Source organism: Neolamprologus multifasciatus, chromosome 12 (genome assembly GCF_963576455.1).
Source record: "Neolamprologus multifasciatus chromosome 12, fNeoMul1.2, whole genome shotgun sequence".
NCBI classification, from domain to species: domain Eukaryota; kingdom Metazoa; phylum Chordata; class Actinopteri; order Cichliformes; family Cichlidae; genus Neolamprologus; species Neolamprologus multifasciatus.
This window is the reverse complement of record NC_140450.1, coordinates 17,554,444-17,579,228: the sequence shown is the minus strand read 5'-3', so window position 1 is coordinate 17,579,228 and position 24,785 is coordinate 17,554,444. Positions and strand designations below refer to the sequence as shown.

General features: G+C 38.7%; 4 protein-coding genes across 12 annotated transcripts in view; 2 read left to right on the top strand and 2 right to left on the bottom strand.

Moving 5' to 3' along the window:
- Positions 1-869: 869 nt before the first annotated feature.
- LOC146506732 (uncharacterized) lies at positions 870-4,268 on the bottom strand. Its single transcript, XM_085179905.1, has 3 exons — positions 3,970-4,268; positions 3,299-3,388; positions 870-3,128 (listed from the first exon to the last, which is right to left on the bottom strand). The coding sequence occupies exons 1-3, from the start codon at positions 4,094-4,096 to the stop codon at positions 2,869-2,871; spliced, it is 477 nt and encodes a 158-aa protein (XP_085036031.1). The 5' UTR covers positions 4,097-4,268; the 3' UTR covers positions 870-2,868.
- On the top strand, positions 1,036-2,255 carry LOC146506733 (uncharacterized). Its single transcript, XM_085179904.1, has 2 exons — positions 1,036-1,388; positions 1,948-2,255. The coding sequence occupies exons 1-2, from the start codon at positions 1,036-1,038 to the stop codon at positions 2,072-2,074; spliced, it is 480 nt and encodes a 159-aa protein (XP_085036030.1). The 3' UTR covers positions 2,075-2,255.
- A 4,603-nt stretch (positions 4,269-8,871) lies between the features above and the next one.
- LOC146506731 (beta-1,3-galactosyl-O-glycosyl-glycoprotein beta-1,6-N-acetylglucosaminyltransferase-like) lies at positions 8,872-15,816 on the top strand. The gene is made up of 5 exons (XM_085179903.1): positions 8,872-10,098; positions 11,510-11,986; positions 12,089-12,182; positions 12,287-12,691; positions 12,813-15,816. Exons 2-5 carry the CDS (start codon positions 11,748-11,750, stop codon positions 13,296-13,298), a joined length of 1,224 nt encoding a protein of 407 aa, XP_085036029.1. The 5' UTR covers positions 8,872-10,098; positions 11,510-11,747; the 3' UTR covers positions 13,299-15,816.
- The window catches only part of LOC146506730 (uncharacterized), a 45,459-nt gene continuing 32,769 nt past the window's right edge, over positions 12,096-24,785 (bottom strand). For 5 of the 9 annotated variants that reach the window (XM_085179893.1, XM_085179894.1, XM_085179891.1 and 2 more), the window contains 7 exons: positions 21,334-21,433; positions 20,959-21,090; positions 19,865-19,951; positions 19,590-19,688; positions 18,565-18,606; positions 18,114-18,153; positions 12,096-17,559 (listed from right to left, as the gene is read on the bottom strand). In XM_085179893.1, coding sequence (XP_085036019.1) covers positions 18,117-18,153; positions 18,565-18,606; positions 19,590-19,688; positions 19,865-19,951; positions 20,959-21,090; positions 21,334-21,433 — 497 coding nt within the window. In that variant the 3' untranslated portion in view covers positions 12,096-17,559; positions 18,114-18,116. The remainder of the gene's footprint in view (positions 17,560-18,113; positions 18,154-18,564; positions 18,607-19,589; positions 19,689-19,864; positions 19,952-20,958; positions 21,091-21,333; positions 21,434-24,785) is intronic. The other 4 variants (XM_085179892.1, XM_085179896.1, XM_085179900.1 and 1 more) reach the window with 4 other exon arrangements.

Genomic DNA, 24,785 nt, shown 5'->3' with positions numbered 1-24,785 from the left:
CAGAATCCACAAAAAGCGTCCGCCCAACTGGCTTTTTTGGCGCTGCCCTATGTGAAATCTTTTGCAATGATATACTGTGAATACCGTGCCATAGTTATATCAGACCATTCCCCCTTTAATGGTGACTTTGTCTATGCCCGACTTACCTAGAACAGACAGGAGTTGGCGTTTTAACCCAACACTACTATCTGATAATACCTTTCTGGAATTTATAAATAACCAAATTAAACTCTTAATATTTCTAGCCTTTTAGTTTGGGACTCAATGAAGGCCTATCTCTGAGGACAGATCATTTCATCCATCCATCCATTTGCTTCCGCTTATCCTTTTCAGGGTCGCGGGGGGCGCTGGAGCCTATCCCAGCTGTCATAGGGCGAGAGGCAGGGTACACCCTGGACAGGTCGCCAGTCTGTCACAGGGCTAACACACAGGGACAGACAACCATTCGCACTCACATTCATTCGCACATTCACACCTAGTGACAATTTGGATTATCCAATTAACCTATCCCTACAAGCTGCATGTCTTTGGACGGTGGGAAGAAGCCGGAGTACCCGGAGGGAACCCACGCAAACACAGGGAGAACATGCAAACTCCACACAGAAAGACCCCGGCCTGATGTTGGAATTGAACTCAGGACCTTCTTGCTGTGCGGCAACAGTGCTAACCACCGTGCCACCGTGCTGCCCGTATCATTTCATATACAGCTAATATGAAGAGGGTAACCTTAAAAGAAAGGCAAGAATTAGCCAATAAAATAAAAGACTTGGACCATCACTATGCACACAATAAGGACTCTGAGGTTTACAAGAAATGTTTTGAACTCCAAACCAAATTTGAACTTCCTTCAACTCATGCTATGGAGAGGCAACTCTTACGGTGTGTTCACACCGAACGCGATGGACGCGAACAAAAACGCCCCAAACGCCCCTAATTTGACGCGTGCACATTCGCGCCTCAACGCGTGTCCAAGAAAAATCCATCGCGCGTCAAAATATCATATTTTGACGCGCGTGAACCGGAAATGTGGGAGGGATGTGGGAGGAAGTTGTGCCAGACCGGTATCTTTGCAAGATGGCAGCTGTCGAGTTAGCGCTTGAAGAGAGAGTCTCCCTTCTCTATGTACTGTGGAGAGCAGAGCAGCGGCGTAAAAGACGCCCTCGCCGTACCTGGGTCCATCAGGTCCTCCAGAGGCATGAGCAGTTTGGTGAGTTTCACCATTTGCTCCAGGAGCTGCGCCTGGATGACGGCCGATTCCAGCGACATCACTGTCTTTCACTCGGCCAGTTTGAGGACCTGCTTCCCCGGGTCGGTCCCAGAATCGCCCGCCTAGACACCAATTACAGGCGCTCAATCCCACCTGCAGAGCGCCTGTCCATCTGCCTGAGGTTAGTAAAAGTATTTAATACGGTAGTCCTTTATTGATACCTGTGCTAATACATGCTAAACCATCCATTTATACACTGCTAACATGGATGTGCTATGCTAACAGTGAATGCTCTCGGTGTTTACTGATAGCAAACTGCGGTACGGAGACGACTGTTTATAATATTTCTAGTGATACTCAGAAGGTCTCATCAAGTCCCGATTTAATTCGATTTATGCTGTTATCAGTGTTTGCAATGATAGCATGGCTGTGGTGTCATATCAATGTATGCGCTCGGTGTTTGCTGATATCAAACTAGCATTAGGACCACTGAGTTAACCTTTGTAGTGATACTCACTCCTTTTTATTTAGACCTGGTTTAATTCTGGGATAGTTGAATATTTGTATATAATCCCCGCAGACTGTTTTAGATTATATCTAATATATATCATGTAATTATCCTTATAATTACAAAATGTTTTATGTAAGATTTATGTTTTGTAATTTGTAATTTTGTAATTTCAATAATGTATTTTGTAACTGCAGTACACATAATACTCATTTTAAACAATTTTGTCCAGGTTCCTTGCCAGCAAACAACTCCTCCAGAGAGGCTGTCCTGGTGAGGGAGAAATTCATGGCTCACTTCTCGGTGGAGGGAGCTGTGTCTTGGCAACCAAAGGAGTAGCCTGTTTGAAGTCCGAGTGACTTCCCCACAACGGCTCTTTTAAGAGCCACCCACAAACCTCTAAAGAGTGTTCCTGTCTTTTTAAATTTTTCTTAATAAATGGAGCTCTACTCCAAAATAAACTAACCTCTTTTTACTCTCTTAAGTAACTTGTCTTCACTATGTTCCTATATACAGTGTGGTGCAAAAGTTTGGGCAACCTTATTAATAGTCATTATTTTCCTGTATGAATCGCTGTTACAATGAAAAATGTCACTTACATATATCATATAGGAGACACACACATTGATATACACTAAATATTTATTTCATTTCTCTTTTTTTGTGTCGCCAATTTATGCACCTGCTTGATTTAAACAGTTATTGCACACTTTCTGTAAACTGCATTTCACTTCTCAAATATCACTGTGTGTGTCTCCTATATGATATATTTAACTGACTATTTTTATTGTGACAACCAATGATTTGTACAAGAAAATAATTACTTTTCACAATGTTGCCCAAACTTTTGCATCCCACTGTATTAGTATGTTTTGTCATTAGTATAATATGAAATAAATTCTACTTGTGTCAAGTCGGGTGCCAATATTTGCTGTGTAGTAGAACAGAGACATTTTGTCATTATAAATGTTTATTTGAAAAAATATAAATTCATTAACAAAAACATTTATCATAAATATATGAAATTTAACTATTTACAGAGAGACAGGAATAAAAAGGACCCAGCTTGGAGTGGAAGAGCCTCAGGGAGAAGGAGGAGAAAAATAAGAACAACATTGTTTCTGCCCTGGAGAGCTGCTGCCTCATCAGAAAACTACTGATCATTAGGGTCCAATGTTTCCAAATTTAACACAGCTGTGCTGTTTTCAAAAGCTAATTTATAAATTTGAAATTTCACGAATTCTCGTGTCTGAGGCGGCATGCTCTCCAGAACAGGAACAAGGCCGAGGAGGAAATGTTCAGTTGGAGACGGGCATGGCCTCTTTAGGGACTCCAGGATGGCCAGCTCCACCGCCGATGGACCGTCCTGGGACCCGTCCCTCGCCCGCCTTCGAGCTGTCCTCCTCTGTGGGCCTGTAAAACACAGCACAAAACAACACAAAGTAATGAGAAGGCTGCTACTAGATTTTCATTTTCAAAATTGAAAAAAACATGATATAAACAGATTGGTTGTAGATATTTAGTAAAGGTGATCACAAGGGAATTCAAGCAAGTAAAAAGCTGTCAGTGCTTGATGTTCATACCTGTGGGTGCAGCAGCAGGAGCTGAGGGACCAGGGACTGGGGAGCCAGGAGAAGAGACAGGGGTGGACTCTGCTGCATGATTACTTGACTCTATGAAGACAATATTAAATGTTAACAGGTTGAAGACAATAGTCATAGAGAATATTATATTATTATATACTTATATACTTATTATTATATACAGTGGTCTCTCATTTATTGCAGCACATGAACAGTAGTCACAGTTCTCACAAGTTGATTCTCAAAGTGAAAACCTTTGACGATTTTAAAACGTAAAAGTATTATGCCGCGCTTTTTCTCCGTCTGCGGCGCCACTTTTGTGCGCCTTTTTTGCTCCCGGTGCAGGTGTCTATTTCCGAATGAGGGTCATAGTTATGAGTGTTTTTGTGCTGTTTTTTTCTATTGGACGTGATGGTTATCAAAACCAAACATGATAAGTTTGGCAAGCGCAGGAGACACGACACGGAGGAGATTTGTCATTTGGGCTGCAGAATGCAATGCGCATTGTTGAAAGCTGTACGGTGCCATAAAAAAAATCAGCGAAAAGGCGAGGCAGTGACGGATGAACAGCGGGACTACTGTATACTGTTTATTAATAAACAAAATATGTTCCTGTATGACAACACGCATAAATTAACTGCCTACAGTACATTAACTCTATGTAAACATACCTTCTGACTGACACTCCCCTGCTGCCTCTTCGGGCTGTCCCTGGTCCTCGGGGGAGAAGTTCTCCACGGTCCGCACCATATTACCGCTAGTCTCCCGCGGGGTGAGGAAGGGGTCCAGAAACCCCATGACCGCGAAGAACTTCCATTTTCTCCCCGATCCTGCTGCAGACCCACTCCTCTTCTCCTTCTCTGTCTTCTTCTCCTTATTATAAGTGTCCCTGAGGCTCTTCCACTTTCTCCTGCAGATGTCCTCTGAATAAACGCATTATCTTGTTAGCGGAAAGGTATTTGTACATCAGTGGGAATCAAACGCGAGTCAAACGCGCCAGACGCGCTACACTGACGCGCGTTTCACGCGTTTTGGCGTTTTCGCGACGCAAATCTGCTTCCGAATTTTCGCGGGACCCGCAATCGCGCGTCATCGCGCTTTTCCATTGACTTTACATGTAAACCTGACGCTCTATTCGCGTTCATCGCGTGCGGTGTGAACACACCGTTAAAGAGTAGGAGTACATTTTTTGTGCATGGGGGGAAATCGGCCAAACTCCTAGCTAACCAAATAAGGGGTCTAAATCCACGTCAGTGTATAACCGCCATTAACTCAGATGACGGGCTCGTTACTGATCATGCCAAAATCAATGACGCGTTCAGGGAATATTATCTGAAGCTTTATTCCTCTGAATCACACACCGACCACTCACTTATCACAAATTTTCTTAAAAGCTTGGATTTTCCTGGGCTGGCAGACACCCACAGAGAGATGTTGGATGCACCATTTTCCAAAGAAGGGATACCACTGCAATTTTCTCCTTACAGTCAGGGAAGTTCCTTGACGGCCCAGACGGCTTTTTGGTTTAATTTTTCAAACCATTTGCCCCAAAGCTCGTACCTCTACTCTACTTGGTTCTATCTGAATCATTCACACAGGGCAAACTGCCAACTTCCTGGTATGATGTTTCCATACCTTTAATTGCGAAAATGGGGAAAGATCCAACTGAATGTGCATCATACAGGCTAATTTCGCTTTTGAATGTTAACTTTAAGATCCTAGCTAAAGCGCTGGCCCATAGGTTGGAAAGGCTCCTATCAGCAGTCATATCTGAAGATCAGTCTGGCTTTGTTAATGGACGCTACCCCTTTTTCAACATCAAAGTTGTTCAGGGTATACAAAGAGGTCAAACTGAACACAAAGTCTCTCTCTATGCTGATGATTTATTGCTTTTTATTTCAAATCCACATACTTCCCTACCGTCTGTTTAGCCAAGTGAACTAATACTAACCCTGGAAAGGGTTTAAAAAGAGGGGATTGTGTTTTTGACTGGTTGCCTGTGTACCAGAGGTCTGTTGTAGGGTTGTCATGGTGATGATTAGACCTGGCATTTTGGGGGTGTACTGTCCCTTTAAGAGCCCCCGTAAGCCAGAGCATGCATGCACTCAAGTTTGTGTCAGCGCTGTGAGCGGGAGCACTGGAGCGTTAGAGGCTGCAAAAGTTTCTGTGGCTAGCTACACATGAGGTAAATGTGCTAAAAAAGTGCAGCATACTGCAAAAATATTGTCGCCCAAGTTGTAGGAGACTGTAATTAGCTTAGGAAGCTAAGTTTCTTTAGCGATGACTCCATGTTTGTGACCATTTCTGTAGAGTTCTGATCGTGTGACCGGTGTATGTTTAATGGTCACGTGCTGTGAGGACTGAAGAGAGGGGTTGGCGTGAGTAATGACAGTGTCCTAACAGATTTCAAAGTTTATACTGTTATTCACTTTGCATAACTTTGTATGTTTCAGTGGCTGTGTAGAGAAACCAAAGTGAGTTCATGATGTTCTCCCCTAAAAATGTATCAGTTCACAAAAGAGAGTTTATTGCTAGTTGAACTGTGAAATTGTGGGATGTAAACAATGTGTTTATTTGTTTTGTATTCTCTTTTTTTTTTTTTTTTTTGTGGAAGAATAACATGATTTCCTTCACAGGTTTTTACTCTTGTTTTATTGTACACATAATACATGATTTCCTTCACAGGTTTTTACTCTGATTTATTGTACACATAAGGCTGCAAATTAAAGAATGTATTCTAGTCCAGGGTGGGAAAGTCACAAGCTTCAGCTGGCGCGACTGTCCAGGTGATCGATTGGAGAAAAGGGACAGAATAAGAGATTGACTACACGCTGACACATACAAGTTTTCTACACATTTTCTTTAGACACAGAATAAGATAAGATAAACTAGAAGTAGAAGTTGAGTTAGAATAGAGTTTGCTGACAACTGCAAAAGAGCCTGCACAATAACAAAGAAACTAAGAGAGGAATGACACTCACACGCACAGCGTGAGAAACATGCTCAGGTACATAGGGAGCGGTTAGACCTTGAGACAGATAGCGCCTGGAAGGCCGAAAAGAACATCAAGTAACGTACGTGGTGGAATGTGAATATAAGTTCTGAGAAATTATCTGATATTTTTCCAGTAAGTGCATGTTGAATAAACTGCCTTTATGCAAGAAGGGGCGATAACCCTGACTACATAAACTGTGCACCGACTGTATTTTGTTGAAGTTGACTGCTGTATTTGGTACAGAGTGCTTCCCACACGTACTGAAATAAAAGCTGCAAAACGGACTCTTGCTCTCTGATTGCTCTCTCAGATTCTGAACAAACGCAACAGTTTCTTGACAGGTCACTACTGTGGTCTATACTGTTTGAATTTAATGTGTACATATGATAGTTACTGTTGTCTCAGACCCTGAAAGACAGTTTTAGGCTGAGCCAGTGGAATAGTTACATTTTACCGTTTTCACTCAGAACTATAGAATTAAAACTTTGCTCCTCTGAGTACAGTCGGAGAATAAAAAAGCCCACGAAAGAGTATTTCCTGTGTCCTGTCTCATTCTCCATGACCGGGCCACATCTATATTGTCACAACTCACGCGATTCAGTCAAGTCTCTGGTTATAAATTAAATCTGTCCAAGAGCGAACTTTAAATGAAGAAGCTGTGGAAGTACAGAAATTTTATTGCTAACATATAATCTGCAGTTTTATCATATATTTCTTATAGCATTTGATATTGTATTAAAGATGTTTATTAAAGCTAATTCCACCATGTTAACCTTTTATCACAGGTACAGCCAGAAGTATTTCATACACATTGCATGATTGTGCTCATTCAGAGTTGATGTTCAGTCTCAGTTTATTGAAGGTTTCAAGCTTTGTGAAGTGCTATGACTTCACAATCTATTGTGTGAAAGACTTAGAACATAGAAAGCCGCTACACGCTTATAATACATATATTACATATAATCTAGGAACAGGCTTGAGCGAAGGCCTGAATGTATTCAGCTTCTTGTTGCAACCTGTGGCATTTGAGTTTACTTAGTAACAGGTGACAGAAGATGGGTCAACAGGAGGACAAGTCCACGGGTACCTCCATGGCCTGAAATCATTGCCTTATTTGGGAAAGATGTTAGAAAGAGGAACTTCTGTGTCTGACTCTAGCTCTAAAATTGTCTCATTGTCTGTACAAAATGCAAATGATGTTCTTAGAAATACAAAAATATGTTATAGAACGCAAGAGGGGGCGTCAAACCCTGATGATATATAAACCATTCTCTGTGTATTTTTGGACAGAAGACATATGCTGATGTTTTCTCTCCTGTGCGTTAATAAACTCATCGTTTGACTGCACTCTTCTGGGCCTCCGTGGTTTGTGTCACTGCTCTACATTGATTGATTCCGCAACAAAGCATTTCAAATAGATTTGTCACGTTTCCCCTTTAAAGTGGTCAAAGAGCAGTTCACCTTCACCTAATGGTATTACAATTACAAGAAAGTATAAACAACTCTCAAAGCCAATTTTTTTACACTATTGAAGAATGTCAAAGAAAGCCTTCTACAGTGGTCACCCCTGAACACAACTTTGGTCTGATGAATTAATTAAATTAAAATAAATATCCTTCCTAAATTTTTACACTTATTTCAGTCTTTACCAGTCTTCATCCCCAAGTCTTTCTTTACAACTCTATATTCTAAAATCTCCTCTTATATTTGGAAGGGTAAGCAACCTCGAGTAGCTAAGGCACATTTACAGAAACCTAAGATTGAAGGTGGTCTGGCACTCCCCAACTTCTGCTTTTACTATTGGGCTGCCAATATTCGGTCCCTGACCTACGGGTTAAAGTCTGGGGAGGGTGTGGGTCCCACCAGGTGGCTGGCAATGGAATTAGACTCAATTCAGGGTATTTCTCTTGCCTCCTTTCTGGGTTCTTCTCTTCCTTTATCCGTTGACAACTTTACATCTAATCCAATAATTCAGCACTCCCTCAGGGTGTGGGCGCAGTTCAGGTTCATTTCAATCTTAATAAATTTTCACTTCAAAGCCCCATCATTTCAAACCACCTATTCCTCCCCCCAACTTTGGACAACTTGTTCCATGTCTGGTTTAGAGCCTTTTATAACTTAAACTGGATATTATAGTTGTAAACTGTCCTAGAGATCCCTCTAGTGGCTGCTTTGTAATATGGGTTTGGTCACTTTGGAAAGGGAAAAAATGAGAACGTGAAGAAGAAATCTAAGATGGCGAGAAGTCCGAAATGTTATCGTTCTAAGCTAATATGGACCTTAAAATGTTGTTGCCTTGGACAAGATATGTCTGTAAGTATGAGTGACGATAAAATAATAATTATTTTTTGTTTTGTGTAAAAATTTGTATATTTGAAAGTTTTATCTTGTTAGCTTGCAGTAAGAGTGTAACAAGCTAGTTTACAATGTTAGTTAGCTAATACAGTATTTTGTACTTTCAGTTTTACGATGGTCAAAGAGAAGGCAATGGCCAGAGGCCATTCTTCAATAAATCAGTGCAAAAGGGAAAATAAGTCTGGTTATTGGAGCATCGTTAGCTCGCTGTCTAGCTGGTGAAACTAAGAGACTCAGGGCGAGGACAGCATAGGTATTATTTACTTTAAATATCTCTTCATACACAATAAACTAGCATCATTTAATCAGCTGTCAGAATAATACAGTCTTCCCAAAACTCACTTTTTTAGATATTTGCAAATTTACAACATTTTTTTTGCAATCCCACCTCTCCAATTTTCCAGAAGCTCCAGCTGCTAACTTACTGGACGAGCTACTTAATTTGCAACTATCAGGAAAAGGTGTAATATCTCGCATCTATAATAAACTGCAGTGTAACCCCAGCTCCCGTTTTAGGCCTCAAGTCCACATGGGAGAACGAGTTGGGTATATCTATGTCAGATGACGTCTGGGACTCAGTTCTTTCTCTTGTAGATTCTGCATCACTCTGCGCCCGCTATTACAATTCAAAGTAGTCCACAGGGCACATTTGATAAAATTTGGGGTCTCTTTCTGAAAAACTTCTCTAAACTTCAACTTAAGGATGTTCCAGCTGACTAACGGATTTGCTTTTTTTTTTTTTTAATTTTTTAATTTAATCAAGTGTAATTCGCACTACAACCTGGATTTGCCTCTTATCTGTAGTTAATTTAATTTAATTTAATAATGGTACAGTACTCTGTTTAGAGTAACCATTGTCCTTAATGTAAACATGTAAGAAAAGAAATTGTGTATGTTTCTGTTCTGTGTCCTGGGTACTGTTTGTTTGTATACGTGTCTTTCTGGCTGGCATGTGATTCTTTTACACTGTTTTCAGGTCCGTTTGCTCTGTGGAAACAGTGGCATTATGTGCGGAGAGGAGAACTATCTGGAAGATCAACTTATCTTTCCGAATAAAAGCATTTCATTTCTATTAGAAGTATTATCCTGCTGGCTAGATGGGTTTCACTCCCAAGGTCAGGTCTACAGGGAAATAACACTATACTTGCCTGTTCTATCCTAAATATATTTCTATTTCCTCTTACCAAGATCTGTTTGGTATATATTTATTTAACAAACTCTTGTAAGGGATAGAAATCATCAAGTGTGAAATAAATGTGTCAGTTGAAAATATGTTTTTACTCTGAAAAATACTGACAGGATGTTTTCAGTTTGTTAATGCCCTCACCTACTAAACTGATGAAAACATGCCCTGCAGGTTACATTTGTCAGAAAGCTTAAAGGAATGCCAAAGCACACAAGGAAAGAAACTGAACAATAGAAAAATAGATTTATTGTGCCAAAACCCCAGGTAAGTTCAAACATCATTTCATGATTTATGCCTGTTTGTAGTGTAGTTCAGTTACCTCATAGAATATTTTTACTTTAAAAAAAAGAACCTTTGCTTCATTTTCACAAATTCCTGCTGTCTTATTGTGCATGTTACCTTAAAAAACCTATTGAATTTAAAGTTTTATGTTGGTCCTTGTTCTGAACTGCAGATTTTTATGTTTTGCTGCAGTGGCAGATTAAATACACAGAAATGTTACATTTTAGTTCACAGATTTAAAATAAATTAGATTTTAGACATTTAACAGGCTTATACTAAAAAAAAAATCTTGTGAATGAAGGGAAATGAATACTTTTATCCATAAAAGAAAAATACTTTAAAAGGGCTAGAAAGAAAAACTGACTTGGCCTTTGTTTTTAATGAATCTAAATCTTCAGTTGCCCCGTTTGTGGTTACAGTACACAGAGTGCTAGGTAACAGTGAATGGAATGTAGTTAAACAACAACAGGAGATGTGTTGTAGATTTGAAGTACTCCAGACAGGCAGGTTTTTGTTTTTGTCCAAAAACCCGAAAAGGATCAACAAATGACTATGAATTTCTATTACGTGAACACAAGTTCAGCATTACAGATATGAAGAGAATGTACACGTGCCAAGTGTATGTGTAAGATAGTTGTCTAGTTTTCTGTGCACTGATAGAACAAATAAGTCTAGAGAGTTTTATGGTGTTAAAACTACAGAGATTCCCACATATATGGTGTTGCCTGATATTTCAACATGTCATTATTATTTTCTAAAGTTCTTAAAATTTTAGAAGGCAGAGTTCGCAGAAGGGATTTCAGATCAAACAAAAAAAAAATCGACCTTGCAGAAAGTGTTAGAGGTGCTCTTTAACATATTTTGATTTTCTTATCACTTTATGTTGGTTTGAATTTGATAGGGATACTACAGCTAAAAAAAAAAGTTAAAATGTTTTAAAATGGCCAAAAATATAAAAATTACAGGTGCATTTAAAAAAGCAACAAAAAAAGACCAAAACAAACATGTTGTAAAGGCTCACCTTTAAGCACATACACTTTACCAGATGCACCTTGTTTCTTTTCCTCACCTTTGAGGTGTGGTGCGGATTGGGTGTGGTGCTTGGCCTTAATTGCACTCACCTGTCACTCGTTATATAAGGACTGCACTCACCTACAGCTCACTCTTTGCTCATTCCCACATGGGGCGGCAGCTGAGAGATAGCAGTCCATGTGTGTCTTTCCTTTATTCATTATTCAATAAAACGACAAAACCTGCAAATGATTGATGACTGCTTATTCTCATTCGAATCGGATTAGCCCATGATGATGACTGCTTAAACCCTGAGCCTTCCTTCCTCCAAAACAAAACATATGTTTCTTTCCTACTACCTCATATTCTCTCATCGTTCCAGGTGCAGTGATGGACAGATTAACCAGCATACCTTCGTGAAAGTAAACTTATCTACGCATTATTAGATATTATTCATTATTATTTTATGGCACCAGAAGTGTCTGTCAGACATTTTAGCAGCTCTCACACACTTTCATTTTATTATATTTGAGATTTGATTACTGTAAATAATGTGGTTTCCAAAACGAGGCTGCCGGCTATGATTATTGCAGTTCATTGCTGTACTGGGATCACTGTGGATGTTTATCCTACTTAGTCAACTGAAAACAGGTAGAAGTGCTGCCTACATCCTCAGGTATCAATGGCTAGAGTATACCGATGATGATGAGAGCCCAGAGAAAGTTTGCAACTGCTCAGCAATCCTGCAGGGAGAGGAGGATGAAATACAGCAAGCCAAATTACTGACCATCACCAAAGACTTTCAGAAGAGTACTCAGATTCCTGATGAGTATTATATCAATGCAATCAATGACTGCAGGTTGTGCTTTAAATCACAGGTTTCACTAATTACCTCTTAGTAACAATTTAAATATATGGAATTTAAAAGCAACATTGCGTCTTCAAAATTTTGAATTTACAGTGAATTCAAGATGAGGAGGAAATATATAACTTTCCCATTAAGCAAGGAAGAAGAGGACTTTCCACTAGCTTACTCTATGGTTGTCCATCGCAAGGTATGTATTTTCTATATTTAAAGTTTACTGAAAAGCTCAGCAGTAGGTGTAAAAATGTTTAAATTACTAATTGATACATTCAATTAAATTCTTTTTATTCATAGGTTCATAGCTTTGAACGACTACTGCAAGCTATCTATGCACCTCAAAATATTTGTTGCGTCCATGTGGACAAAAAATCCCCAGCCTCAGTCTTTATTGCCATCAATGCCATTACTTCCTGTTTCCCAAATGTGTTCATGGTCAGCAAGACTGTGGATGTGGTCTACGCTGGATGGACACGTGTACAGGCTGATCTTAACTGCATGGCTGATCTCTATAACACCAGTACAACATGGAAATACTTTATCAACCTCTGTGGTCAGGATTTCCCTCTAAAAACAAACTTGGAAATTGTGCAAGCTTTGCCTTCACTGAAAGGAGGTAACAGTTTGGAGTCTGAAGAAATGCCTCAAGGAAAGAAGAAGAGGGTGATGAATGTTCACCAAGTAGTTGATGGAAAAATGCAGGTACATCTTTTGGATGTCGTTTATAATGTGTCATGTAGCTATTGATCAATTTACTTTGCTGTTGTAAAAAAACATTGTTTCAGACTTACTTACCATCATATTAATTCTTCAATTGTCGCAGGGAACAGGAAAAACAAAGGATCCCGCTCCCTTTAATCTGCCCATACTATCAGGAAATGCCTACATTGTGGTCAACCGAGGTTACATTCGCAGTGTGTTGGAAGACAAGCGAATACAGGCCCTCAATGAGTGGGCCAAAGACACCTACAGTCCTGATGAGTTTCTGTGGGCAACAATACAACGAATGCCTGGTGTTCCTGGCTCAACATGGCCCAACCGTAAATTTGACATGACAGACATGAATGCAATTGCACAGATGGTGAAGTGGCAGTGGCACGAGGGGTCAGAGGGTTCTCTGCAAGCAGTATACCCAGAATGTAAAGGCCACCATGTCAGATCGATATGTGTGTATGGTGCTGGAAACCTGCAGTGGTTGACTGAACAGCATCACCTTTTTGCCAATAAGTTTGATGCAGACAGAGATCTCATTGCTGTCTACTGCTTGGAGAAATATCTGAGACACAAGGCACTGATAGAGTTAGTTTAGGTGAAGTGTTAATTAATTATGAAAGACAATACTAAAAGATAATTAAACTATAAACACATTCTTCGGTAGTGTTGGGTCAAATATAACACATCTTTGACAAGTGATTGTCAAAGATGTGTTATAGGTGTTGAGATTTTAGGAATGTACAACAGTTTCTTTATATCTGTTGCCTTAAATGTGGTGTCAGCACTTTCCTGAGTTGAGGATAAGTGGGGTTGGCTGCTCCTATCTCCGTCGGCTACTGGGGATTGTTATTGTGATTTCCCACCCACATTATCAAGTACATTTTGTTACAAAGATACATACAAAACACTTACACATAACATGATTTGTGTATCTATTCTTTTTCACATTTTTTTTTCCTGTTTCAGGTGCTGTATGTTTTTTTTCCTTACATGTGCAGCAGTTGACAATCCATCACACTTTTCTATTTGTGGTCTATCCTTTTATATTTTTGTCTATTTTCTCCCCTGTTCATTTCTTTTCCTTCTTTTTCTCTCTCTCCTGCATGTCATTTTAAACATTGTCATATTACACATACACTGTAATAGCAGAAATAGCACTAATAGAAATACATAAATAAAAGAAACACATGAACAAGAAGAGCCTATAGAGTATTTATAGACCTCACCTTGCAAAAGCCTATGTGTTTGAAATTCAAATCATAATTTTGATTGCAAAAGCTGCCAGACAAGACAGGTTTTAACAAAATCTGGGGGAAAACCAAGGCACTCAGGCCAGTTGAGAGAGTAATGTCTTCAGCATGTCCTGGGTCTTCTCCTGGGCCTTCTTCCTGGGACATGCTGGAAACACCTCACACTAGAGGCGCAGATCAGACATCCTTGTCAGGTGCTCAAACAACCTCAGCTGGCTCCTTTGGATGTGGAGAGATAGTAGCTCTACTACAAGCCATTCTAGGATGACTTAACTCCTTACGACAGGACGCCCATGTCAGGAGGGGCTAGTGCCTCCTAGCGTCAGATGTCATTGAAAAGAAGCCCACCTCTTCCTCGCTTCCATAGCAAGGAGGGCGGTCTGGTGAGACACTCACTCATGCTACTCAGAGAACCGGGGTTATATACATAACCTTAACCCTTTAAAGCCGGTCAGAGAAGGCACGCTCTGTTTAGCTTAACTATTTTTACATCCCACCACGTAAGCTAGTGCAATAATTTTTTTTGCATATGAAAGGGAGTGGTACTTACATCTTATGTCATCAGCTTGTCCTAAGTCACAGTTTCCTTCCACAAAAACTGTATAAAAAGCACTTGCAGCAACAAAAACATAATATTCCAGAAACAGGCTTTGTCGATCCGATCAGCTGTTTGTAACACTTCCTACATCCATCAGTGTGAACTATGTCCTCCATGTCCTGCCCGAAACCGGAAGTGACGTCATTTTGCGGAAATGTAGTTTTTTTTACCATCAGGGCCTTATGAGCCTATACTGGTGTTTTTAAAAGTTATGTTTGAGTTTATGACTTTCTGTGTCGTTTCTGGGATGCTTAGGACTCATATTGCACTGCTGGAAATAGTTTGTTTTGTTGCACATGCTGTTCTTTTTGCAAATTTGCATTATAATATTTATTTTCGTTTTTCCTGCAGTATATAGAAATTGGTATAATTCAAAAATAAAACTATGAAGACACTTAAAATAAATTTCCTGTGGTGGGAAACTATTTTGTGCAACTTTTTTGTATTTACAGTTTTGAGGGATAAGCCTCTTAAATTTCTCTAACTAGAAATATATGTTAAAAAAACAAAAATGATTAAAAATCTTTTTTGTAGTTTATTGCACTTTTTTGCAATGTATGTAATTACTATGCACTTAATGCAGACATATTATTAAAATTTGGGCTATAATGGTTGTATTGATGTATATCAACTTGAAATACTCCCAAAAATGGCACTACAGCATGTAAAAATATAATTTAAGCTCTGGCAGACTTGGTTCTATGGTAGGTCTTAAAGGGTTAAGTTCACTTTCATAGCATTCGTTTCGTGTCTCACTATGGGAGAAATACTGACTCCCAGATTGCCAGACATGCCTGTTAAGAAGACAACTGTCCCCAACATCACTTCACAGGGGAGAAGCTCCCACCTGGGAAGCACCTGCACTGAGGACTGACTGCGCTAGATTAGGTGCTGTTACATCTAACCTGTAAAACCTAGCAAATGTGTGAGGTGAGGCCCAGCATGCAGCTGCACACACCTCCTGAATAGAAACCCCCCTAAAGAGAGCCCATGAGGTTGCCAGACTTCTAGTGGAATGCGCACGCAAGCCAGCAGGAGGCTGAAGGCCCCTGCTACTATAGGCCAGGGCAATTGTTCCTACTATCCAATGGGAGAGGCGCTGTTTAGACACAGGCTTTCCCATGTGTGGTTGAGCCCAAGACACGAACAGCTGGTCACTTTGTCTGACACTCTGGGTTCTGTCCATATAAATGCGCAGAGCATAAATGTTTACAGTCTTTTGTTAACATGAATGTTCAAGATGTTCAATAAAAATGTTAAGTGCGTATATTCTCCCATTTTCTGTTTGCTCATGCAAAATAAAATGCGATTAATATAGAATAAAAATGAATGATATTTAATCCTGATTAATCAAAATTAATCCACAATAACCCTGTGATGAATCTGATTAAAAATTGTAAGCCATGTGGCTTGCATAGATAAAAACAGTGGGAAGAAAACATTTCCTTTTAACAATAAGAAACTTCTGAAAAGAGGGGGTGGTAGAACATTCCAGGGAGAAATTCTCCTGTAAAAGATGTTAAATCAGCCAGCAAAATTCTTTTACATGTAATTAATACCAATTTCCTTTAATATCACTGTTTTCTTTTATTGATCATTTTAATTATTAGTAAATTATTAGAAAAATTAGAGAAAACACTCTTTGAGAGGAACATATTTTTAATGAACTAAGTAATTTTACATATTTTACAACACATGAGTACCATGCAAGCCACAAATAAACAAACATGTACAAATAAATAAAGCGATATGGTCTAACTTGTACAGTGGACACTTTCTACAAAGTATCTCATTAAGTAATATAGACGATATTTCCTCACCAGCACCCAAGAATGTTTGTTTGTCTGTCTCTCTCTCTCTCTCTCTCACACACACACACACACACACACACACACACAGCTCTGCTTTTGGGTGTGTGTGCATGTGTCAGAGTAATTTCAAGCTAAAAGCATGCAACACACAACTTCTGCTACAGCACAGCTCTTCTACTTTATTCTCACAGTGACACATGGGTGAAAGCCTTGTAAACATTTCATATAAAGATTGACTGAGGTGTTAAATGAGATGTTGACATAATGTCAATCCTTCCTTTAAATGGAGCGGCCCAGACCTTTGAAAACTATTACAAATCGGGTTGGCCCTTCTATTTCCTGTCAGTGTGGACAGGAGGGATTTATGTGTGCAAACAAAAATGTTAGCAAACAGACAGGATGTTGAAGCATTAACTGAAATAACATGCAGAATTCATGTTTTCTACTCATTTTAGGACTACATGTATAAAGACAAATACTTCATGTGTACTGAATATTGATTAGCAAGTGGCATCCCGTGCCAGATCGCAGATCTAGTGTCTAACACAGACTGCTGCGTTAGCTTCGTTTTACCTACTGTGACATAATTTAATTTGAAAATACTTCAATAAATGTCTTTAAAGTAAATGACATCTCCTGTAAGCTTACTGTGCCTTCGCCTCATTTTTGTGGCTTTTTTTAGATGGGATGCTAGTACTACTCAAAAACATCACTGTAGCTTTTGAAAATACGCTACTACAATAACCCAGAGTTAATTATCAATACATGATTGTTGTTAATACATGTAAGTTACAAGCCAATAACAAGTACCCTTAAAGGCAATCTATAATATGAGTTGCATGGTAAACAAAAAAGTTGAAGTAAAACAAAACAAATGGGGAACATAATCAAGTGCTGAGAGTACTGTATTATAGTATAAAGCATTTCCTACAGCACACCACAGTACAGTCTCTGCACCACAACCGCAGTATCACTGTATATTCGGAACCCTCAGATCTGAATTAGATTTTTCCTGATGTATTGCACCACAGCATCATCCTCTCTGAGTTACATGTTGTTGTAACAGCTCAGCACGTTTTATACTACAGGCTGGCTTTAAATTCAGAGATGCTGTGCTCAAGTACAGCATAACACGGGGAGGAGAAGAAGGGCAGCAGCCAATTATCTCGTCACACAGCAGAGTTCCCCTTGTTGACTCTAAGGGGAGAGATAAGAAGGAAAAGAAATGATTGCAACATATCCACTTTACAGTAAAACTTTTATAGTAAAATAATAGCACAAAAACTACATCTAACTTCCATGTCACGGGTCAGTAGTGTAGAGACGTACTACCTCAGACTAACCAGAGGTGGAAGGAACAGTTTATCTCTGAGAAAATGTGGTGTTTTTTAAAAAATTCACCTCCCCCAAATTTCTGATTTTGCAAAAACTAGGTTTTATAACACAGGTCAGAAACAACCATGATATTTAATCAAAATACAGAAGCCTAACCCGTTGTGTTTGGATGTTCTACCACATTTCTACCATACTTGAGGTTTTGCATATACTAGAATTGGAATATTTCAATTATAACAGTAGTTAGAGACAAATCAGTACTTTCTCAAAAGGACCTGGGCAGGTTTAAAAGCTAACAGCCTACTTGATCATTATGGGAAGGAACTACTTCTAAAGAGTGTTGGCATCCTGTTTGACTGGAATGTTTGTGAATGGAGTGAACATTTCCTGTTAAACGGGAGCAGCAGAGTACTTACCACTTACTCTGCTGCTGTGTCCTGCAATTCTGTGTCCAGTCTGGTTTAGCATTAGGTTGAAAGTCAGAAAGCAAAAGTAAGTGAGGGATGTTAACTGAGCAACTATACTGTCAGTAGACATGCAAAAGCTGGGGATCAGTAGCCTATATCGACACTTGCACTGACAAATGAATTGATAAAAATAAAAACAAGCATTGGTGCTCAAAGGTGAGAGTATTCAAGGTCAAAGCAATGTACTGCAATGCATGGGGTGTAACAGTTTGCCTCAAAATTAGTCAATATTTCAATCATCAAAATGCTTTTTTTTTTAATGTGCCTTTGTATTGGATAAGAAGACAGTCAAAGGTCAGTCAAAGGTTAGTCTCAGCATGAGAAAATTAATGAAGGATTTGATTTTCAGGGAGAATTAGACATAACCAACTCATAGAAAGAGGCAGATTAAGTGGTTTACCTCGTGCATGCAAATTTGTTCAAACTCCTCTCCTGGTCATACCTTTGGGCAGAAAAATTAGTAAACATGCCTAAAGCACTTAAGATGACAATCTGCACTGGTTGGTTTCAATTTTTAAGGAAATTCAGTGAGTTTCCTGAGTAGATTTGCAAAAAACAATTTGTCTCCAAAATGCAATTACAGAAGTAAGAGTATTTGAAGACTTAGATAAATATTCAAACATAGTTGCAACTACAATAAAGGTTGTGAAATGCCACATGCACCACACATTAAATATATCGTTGAGGACTTTTATTCTGCACTAGGGGTGTCAAACTCATTTCAGGCTGTGGGCCACAGAACGTCCAATTAAACCTAAAAAATATTGGTTTAATTGGGGTTTAATCTAATATAAAAAATACAAACAAACTGTAAATTGTTTCTCTTTCTTTTTATTTAATGAAGTTTAACTACAAATTTAATAAACCATCTAGTTTTAAAAGTGATGATTAGCAACTTGAGTTACCTGAAGAAAAAATAAGTGCAATCCAAGAATAGGTTTCAGTTTTTCCAGAAAATCTGGTATACACTAGTAAATCAAAGGATTTACTAGTGTATATACCGTCAAAACAGCTCTCTGGTCTTACACATTAACAAACAAAGGCATAAGTACAGAAAAAAATAAATCATACAATTAAAACAGAGTGATATCTTTAAGGGGCTTTAAAACTTCTGATTTTTTACTGTATCCAACAGGCTGGAGTGGATTAGTTTCAAGGCCAGTTTTGGAAAAAAGTTCGATTGACTTGTTTAGAACAGAAATGTCAGAAACCGACGGGCTTTCAGTTTTCACTAGATGAAAGAAAGGTAAATTTAATTAAACAGGGCTGAACACCAGTCAGGCAAGTTTAACACCCAGAAACTTCACAACAATGTATTATGTGCAAGATGTGGTTCGAAACTCGTAATTTATTTCCTCCGAAGTCCTTGGCTAAATGCCATGATCAACAACCAATGGCATTTATATTAATGACAGGCTGGCTCACCTGACAATGCTGTGAGGTATATGCACATACTCCATAGGAATGATTTCTCCGAGCTCCTGCAGACTATGCACATACTTGATCTTACTGCTGAACTTGGAACTGAAGGAAATAGAAATCAAAAAGAGTTACAGTAAAAAATGGTTTTGCTAAATGCTACATGATAATCCTTTCTAATGAAGATCTCCATGACTTTGACTGCAATTAAATTATAAATGAATCTGAATGAATTTCAATGGCTGGGAGAGTCATGCAAATAGCAATTACAACTCTGAGACCTTATGAAGGGTCTGGTAATTCCTAGCAAAGTCCGTATGAACCAGGATGGATGAACAATGATGAACATCTTTAGGTTTTTCTTCAGTCTGTGGGACAAAACAGTCAGAAATTACACAAAAGAGCAGTACAATTGCACTGATGACTATAGCTTATCATTGATATCTACTGATACAATGCTTTTCAGACAGGAGTCACAAAGCGCTTTAAAGAAAGTAATCTAAGATTATACAAAATACAAGAAAACAAAGACAAAACAAACATTTTGAAAGAAGAAAATAGTGCACATTAGCAACAGGATTAACAGCAGGAAGATCAGACTGTTTCTTTCACATTTCACAATCGCTGGCTGTCACCCCCAATGGTTACGTCACCAAATCATAGCCAGTGCATTTCCAGATTGGAAAACCTCCACGTTCAATATAATTATACAAAACTAAACTGATTACAGCACATAGGTTATTTCAATATGGGAAATATTAAAGTAGTGGCTGTTTTGCAGCTGTGAACTTTCATGGTTTACAGCCAACTACCTAATCACACTAAACTACTTGGTCCTTACATCTATGACTGCATTTTTGTCGTTTTCATTTTTCTTTTATAATGCGTTTATTGTCAAGACAGATAACAAAAGAAACCAGAAAAGGTAGATTATAAAAAAAACCCTCTATCATCTATTTGACATGACTTTGTGTTAAATTAAAGTTGGCTTAAAAAGGCTTTTAAAAATGTTTTTGTCTGTGTGTGCGGTTTGTTTTGGTTTTGCTATGATCGATATGTCCAAGCGTGAGTAGTGCGCTGCCAAAGTGTAATGGTTAATGACGCCAGAAAAATGGTTGCTGCACTGCGGAGATTTTAATAAACTACACTAAACCAGACTGAATTGAATAATTTCACAATGAAGATCAACTACAAGTTTCAATTTAATCAGTTCACTATATTTTAAAGGTGTTTTTTAGGGTCAACTGAGTTTTTTTTAGAAATCACAATACACACTATCAATGAAAACTTAACATGCATATAATCTGTAATGAAATCACATGGTACATATACTACGGCATTACATTTGCAATAAACATATCTGTGTTAGTATTACCTTCTGTCTATCATTTGGTAGCACCTTTTCATCCAGGTAAAACCAGGCATTCTCCTGCGAGGTGTGGCGCCATTTAGATACACAATTATGTAATCCTCAGCCACCATTAATTCCAGTGTACTTATCACATATCTACAAAGAGAAGGAGAACAAAATACAGTGGATTAGACATGTTTATTTATTTTAGACATTTTAGACATATGACTGTAGCAAAGTTTTCTTTTCGTCACTTCAATGACATGTGAGAAGCTTTGGTTAGGAGATGAAACACGGGCGTGATATACATAAAAACAGAGCTACACACAGAGAGCAGCGGCAGAAAGACACACCAGCGTACGCTAACTCAGAAGCACGGTCATTTTTGAATGTACTTACAGAAAAAGGTTTTCCATGACATAATTGTAATTGTCACAGTTGCTCTCTGGTAGGAAACATGCAGCAAACACAATGATGGCTTTCTGTTCAGCGTAATAACCTGAAACATGAGAGACACAAACATGACTATCATGTTACATATCAATCATAGAGCACCTGTTCAAAACTTTAATACAAATCATTTTTCTAACATTCTTGTCCGGTTTATAACTAATTCAAGGCCTATCAGTTAAAAAAGCAATTACTATTATTATTTTTGTGGTTGACACATGGGTCAATGTGAGTGGGACCCTCACTATTAAACATTCAGGAAAAAGTTCTTGGCACCTCCCATCAATAAGAAAGAGTCCTCTCCTTAACCCCATCACATATTTATACTTCTCACACTTTTTATACTTTTTCAGTCTCAGCCAAACAAGAGTCTAGTCTGACATCTGATAAACTCTGATTACACAGCTAAGTTTTTGGTAATCATCAGGAACCCCAACACACTTTTCTAAACTAGCTTTCATTCTGATTTCAGATCTGATTTTAGTTTTCTTTTCAGTTACATCAACTTTTTAATTATGTGTAATATTAGTTTGCAATGGACTTGCATGCGGTTTTTATTAAACCGCATGCACCAATCAAGTAATTGTTTCAATATTTTCAGTGCGAAGTCAGATAGACACACACTGTGGCATAGATATAATGATCAGCGTCAGTCGACTACCACTTTTTCTTAGGTTTTTGCTTAGCACAGGGGTCGGCAACCTGCGGCTCTTTAGTCCTTACAGTGCGGCTCCGTGTGGTTTGGGAAAATAAATTAGAAGTATTTAGCTGAAGTGTATTTTGATTATGTTAGTTCTTTTTTTTAACTTCTAACTTCTAAATTGGAAGATTATTGTGATAGGGCCTAAATAAATATAAAAATAAAATTATATTCTATGATTTTTTTCATCGCTCAAAATAAGCGTCACATTCGTGGAAGCCGGTATACCCGTAAACATACCACGGCAGACCCGACGATGTTCCATCAACATGCTTTTCAGCATCTCTTTATTGACCACTTTTCACACACGGTAGCTGTACCCACACAGCCGGCTGTAGCTTTTCAGCTCACAGCCCGACATACACCAACTATAGCATAGATGGCACAGACGTTAAGGCGGCGAGGCGTGATTGCGGGTGCCGCTCAGGTGCGTCCGCCTCCCCTGCAGCGGCGCTGCAGACCACGCCCCGCCACACACATTAACCAGGTAAAATACATATTTAGGCTGAATTTAGCAAATATCTGTTTGTCATCATTTAGCAGCAGAGTGCTTTTTTCCAATTATTTTTTAAAAGTCAGGTCAAGGCTCCAAAAGCCCAAAGACGATATAAGGGTGGCGGCTCACAACAGTTTTTGTTTGCTACAGGGATCATTTTAGTTCAGCTGGGTGTCTTTCCTTTTGTTATATTTCTTTAAGAGTTCAAAATGTGTTAATTACATACAGTAAATAAAATGTAATTTTCTCTGTAGCACTTCATGGATTTTGTAAGCAACACGCCTTAGTTGTTCACACAAAGCATAAAGGTAAAAAACAATATATACAGTGTTATCTTCATTTTAGATGCCAAAAAGTATTTGCGGCATTTTTTGTTTTGTTTTGTTTTGCGTGGAAACCGGGTCCAAATGGCTCTTTGGGTGTTAAAGGTTGCTGACCCCTGGCTTAGCATATGATTTTCTCATGTATACTCTGTCTGGATTGTTGTGTTACAGCATCCAGCAGTTGCTGGCCATCATGCTCTCATTCCCTAAACCTTGGAAGCGCCGTTCCATTAACTGAATGTCCTGATGAAAACACTCGCCCTGTTCATCACTCAAGATTTTATGGAACTCTGCAGGAAGTGTGTTTTCAATGACATGCGAAGCCCAGTTTCTGGTAGAGATCACGCAGATGCTGTACTGCTTCCTTGTATGCAGGATACTTGTGGATGCCCAGAAGGTTTTTACAGAGCCACTTGAACACCTCCCAAGATCTGAACTCTGCTGTTGAGAGAGTTTGTTTGAACCCTTGAAATGTTTCCAGCAAGGTATTGAAAGCCTCATGAGTTAACTTTGCCCATAGCCTTCTTCATCAAGCCTAGCTTGATATGGAAAAGTGGCAAAAATATTTATGCAGATCAACCAGAGGGAGAAACTTGACACTGCTTTTTCCTGGCCCATAGGCATCTCATGGCTGACAATGTTCCACAGTAGATCGGCTGTCCCACAGGCACAGGAATCAGCAGTATTTGGTGACCAAATTACAGAAACACCCTTGGCAAGCAAATGCTTCTGCTTACGCCTTCAAGCAAGAAGTTCTCCTTTGTGTTTTGAAAGATTTACAGGGTTCATATGCCTTTTTCAGGGTCAAATTCAAGCACTTTTTAAGTACTTTCAAGATCCCTTTTCAAGCGTTTCCAGCACCCCCCCCCCCCCCCCCCCCCGCCAAAAAAAGAATGCATGTTTCATTTCGCATCACCTCAGTAAGATCATGTGAAATCATCCTAGGTTAACTTCAACACCTTTGTTCCCCTTTTGTTAAGACATAGAAAAACCCACCACACAAAAATACTGCAAAAGGAGACGGTCGCCTTATATGCATATAGTGTATAAACTCAAAATGCACATTTCCCTTAAAAATTAAGATGTGAAAACGTGAACAAATCAACTTGTTAGAGATATTCATCGCTTGCTGAAAAACAAAAACAAAAAAAGAAATAAGTCTTCTTATCAGATATTGATGCTTCTTTCCTGTATGATGCAAAAAATAGGAGACAAACGTTTGTTTGTTTTTTGAGTTAATTCCCAATAAAATTAACTGTAAGATGTTTAACTACATTGCTGTCTGTATTATTGTTGAAGTCCTAAATGATCACCTTTAAAGTGTTTGTGCTAATAACATCATGTACAGTCAGACAGGCATGGAGAACAGCACTGACTGGGAATAGATCACATAGTTCAATTCAACATATAAGACTTTAAGAAAATTTACAAGTATCTACTTAAAATCTATTTATTTAATCTATCATCTATAATATTATTATGTACAATCCTAATGTATTAGACTTGTAATGTATTCTAATGTTCATCTCCCTTAAATAAACAGGCAGCCTGAAAGTATGAAATATTCATATATAAAAACATGTGTGTACTGTCTCAGTGGCTGATAGTGTCCCACAGGCCTCAGTGTGAGCTTGAAGCCATTTATAATGTTTTAGTAGTTTAATGTGTAGGTGCTAACCAGAAACACATTTTGAATGAAAGCCGGGGAACTTTGGTAGAACAGAAACAAGTGGCTATTCTTTGTGACCATATGGATCAGTCCCTCATATTACCATTATTTCACCCAAAGGCACCAAGTTAATACTTTAAAAAGCTGCAGCAATACACACAAATACAAAAACGTGGTGACACCTTTAAAAACTATTTATCTTGCCAATCTGTT

Coding starts and splice junctions, on each gene's coding strand:
- LOC146506733 (XM_085179904.1), top strand. CDS start 1,036: ATGTGGGAGGAAGTTGTGCCAGACCGGTATCTTTGCAAGATGGCAGCT. Junction 1,389..1,947: donor CGCCTGTCCATCTGCCTGAG/GTTAGTAAAAGT, acceptor AATTTTGTCCAG/GTTCCTTGCCAGCAAACAAC.
- LOC146506732 (XM_085179905.1), bottom strand. CDS start 4,096: ATGGGGTTTCTGGACCCCTTCCTCACCCCGCGGGAGACTAGCGGTAAT. Junction 3,389..3,969: donor AGGGGAGTGTCAGTCAGAAG/GTATGTTTACAT, acceptor TTGTCTTCATAG/AGTCAAGTAATCATGCAGCA. Junction 3,129..3,298: donor TCCTGCTGCTGCACCCACAG/GTATGAACATCA, acceptor TGTGTTTTACAG/GCCCACAGAGGAGGACAGCT.
- LOC146506731 (XM_085179903.1), top strand. CDS start 11,748: ATGTTTATCCTACTTAGTCAACTGAAAACAGGTAGAAGTGCTGCCTAC. Junction 12,183..12,286: donor CTATGGTTGTCCATCGCAAG/GTATGTATTTTC, acceptor TTTTATTCATAG/GTTCATAGCTTTGAACGACT. Junction 12,692..12,812: donor TAGTTGATGGAAAAATGCAG/GTACATCTTTTG, acceptor CAATTGTCGCAG/GGAACAGGAAAAACAAAGGA.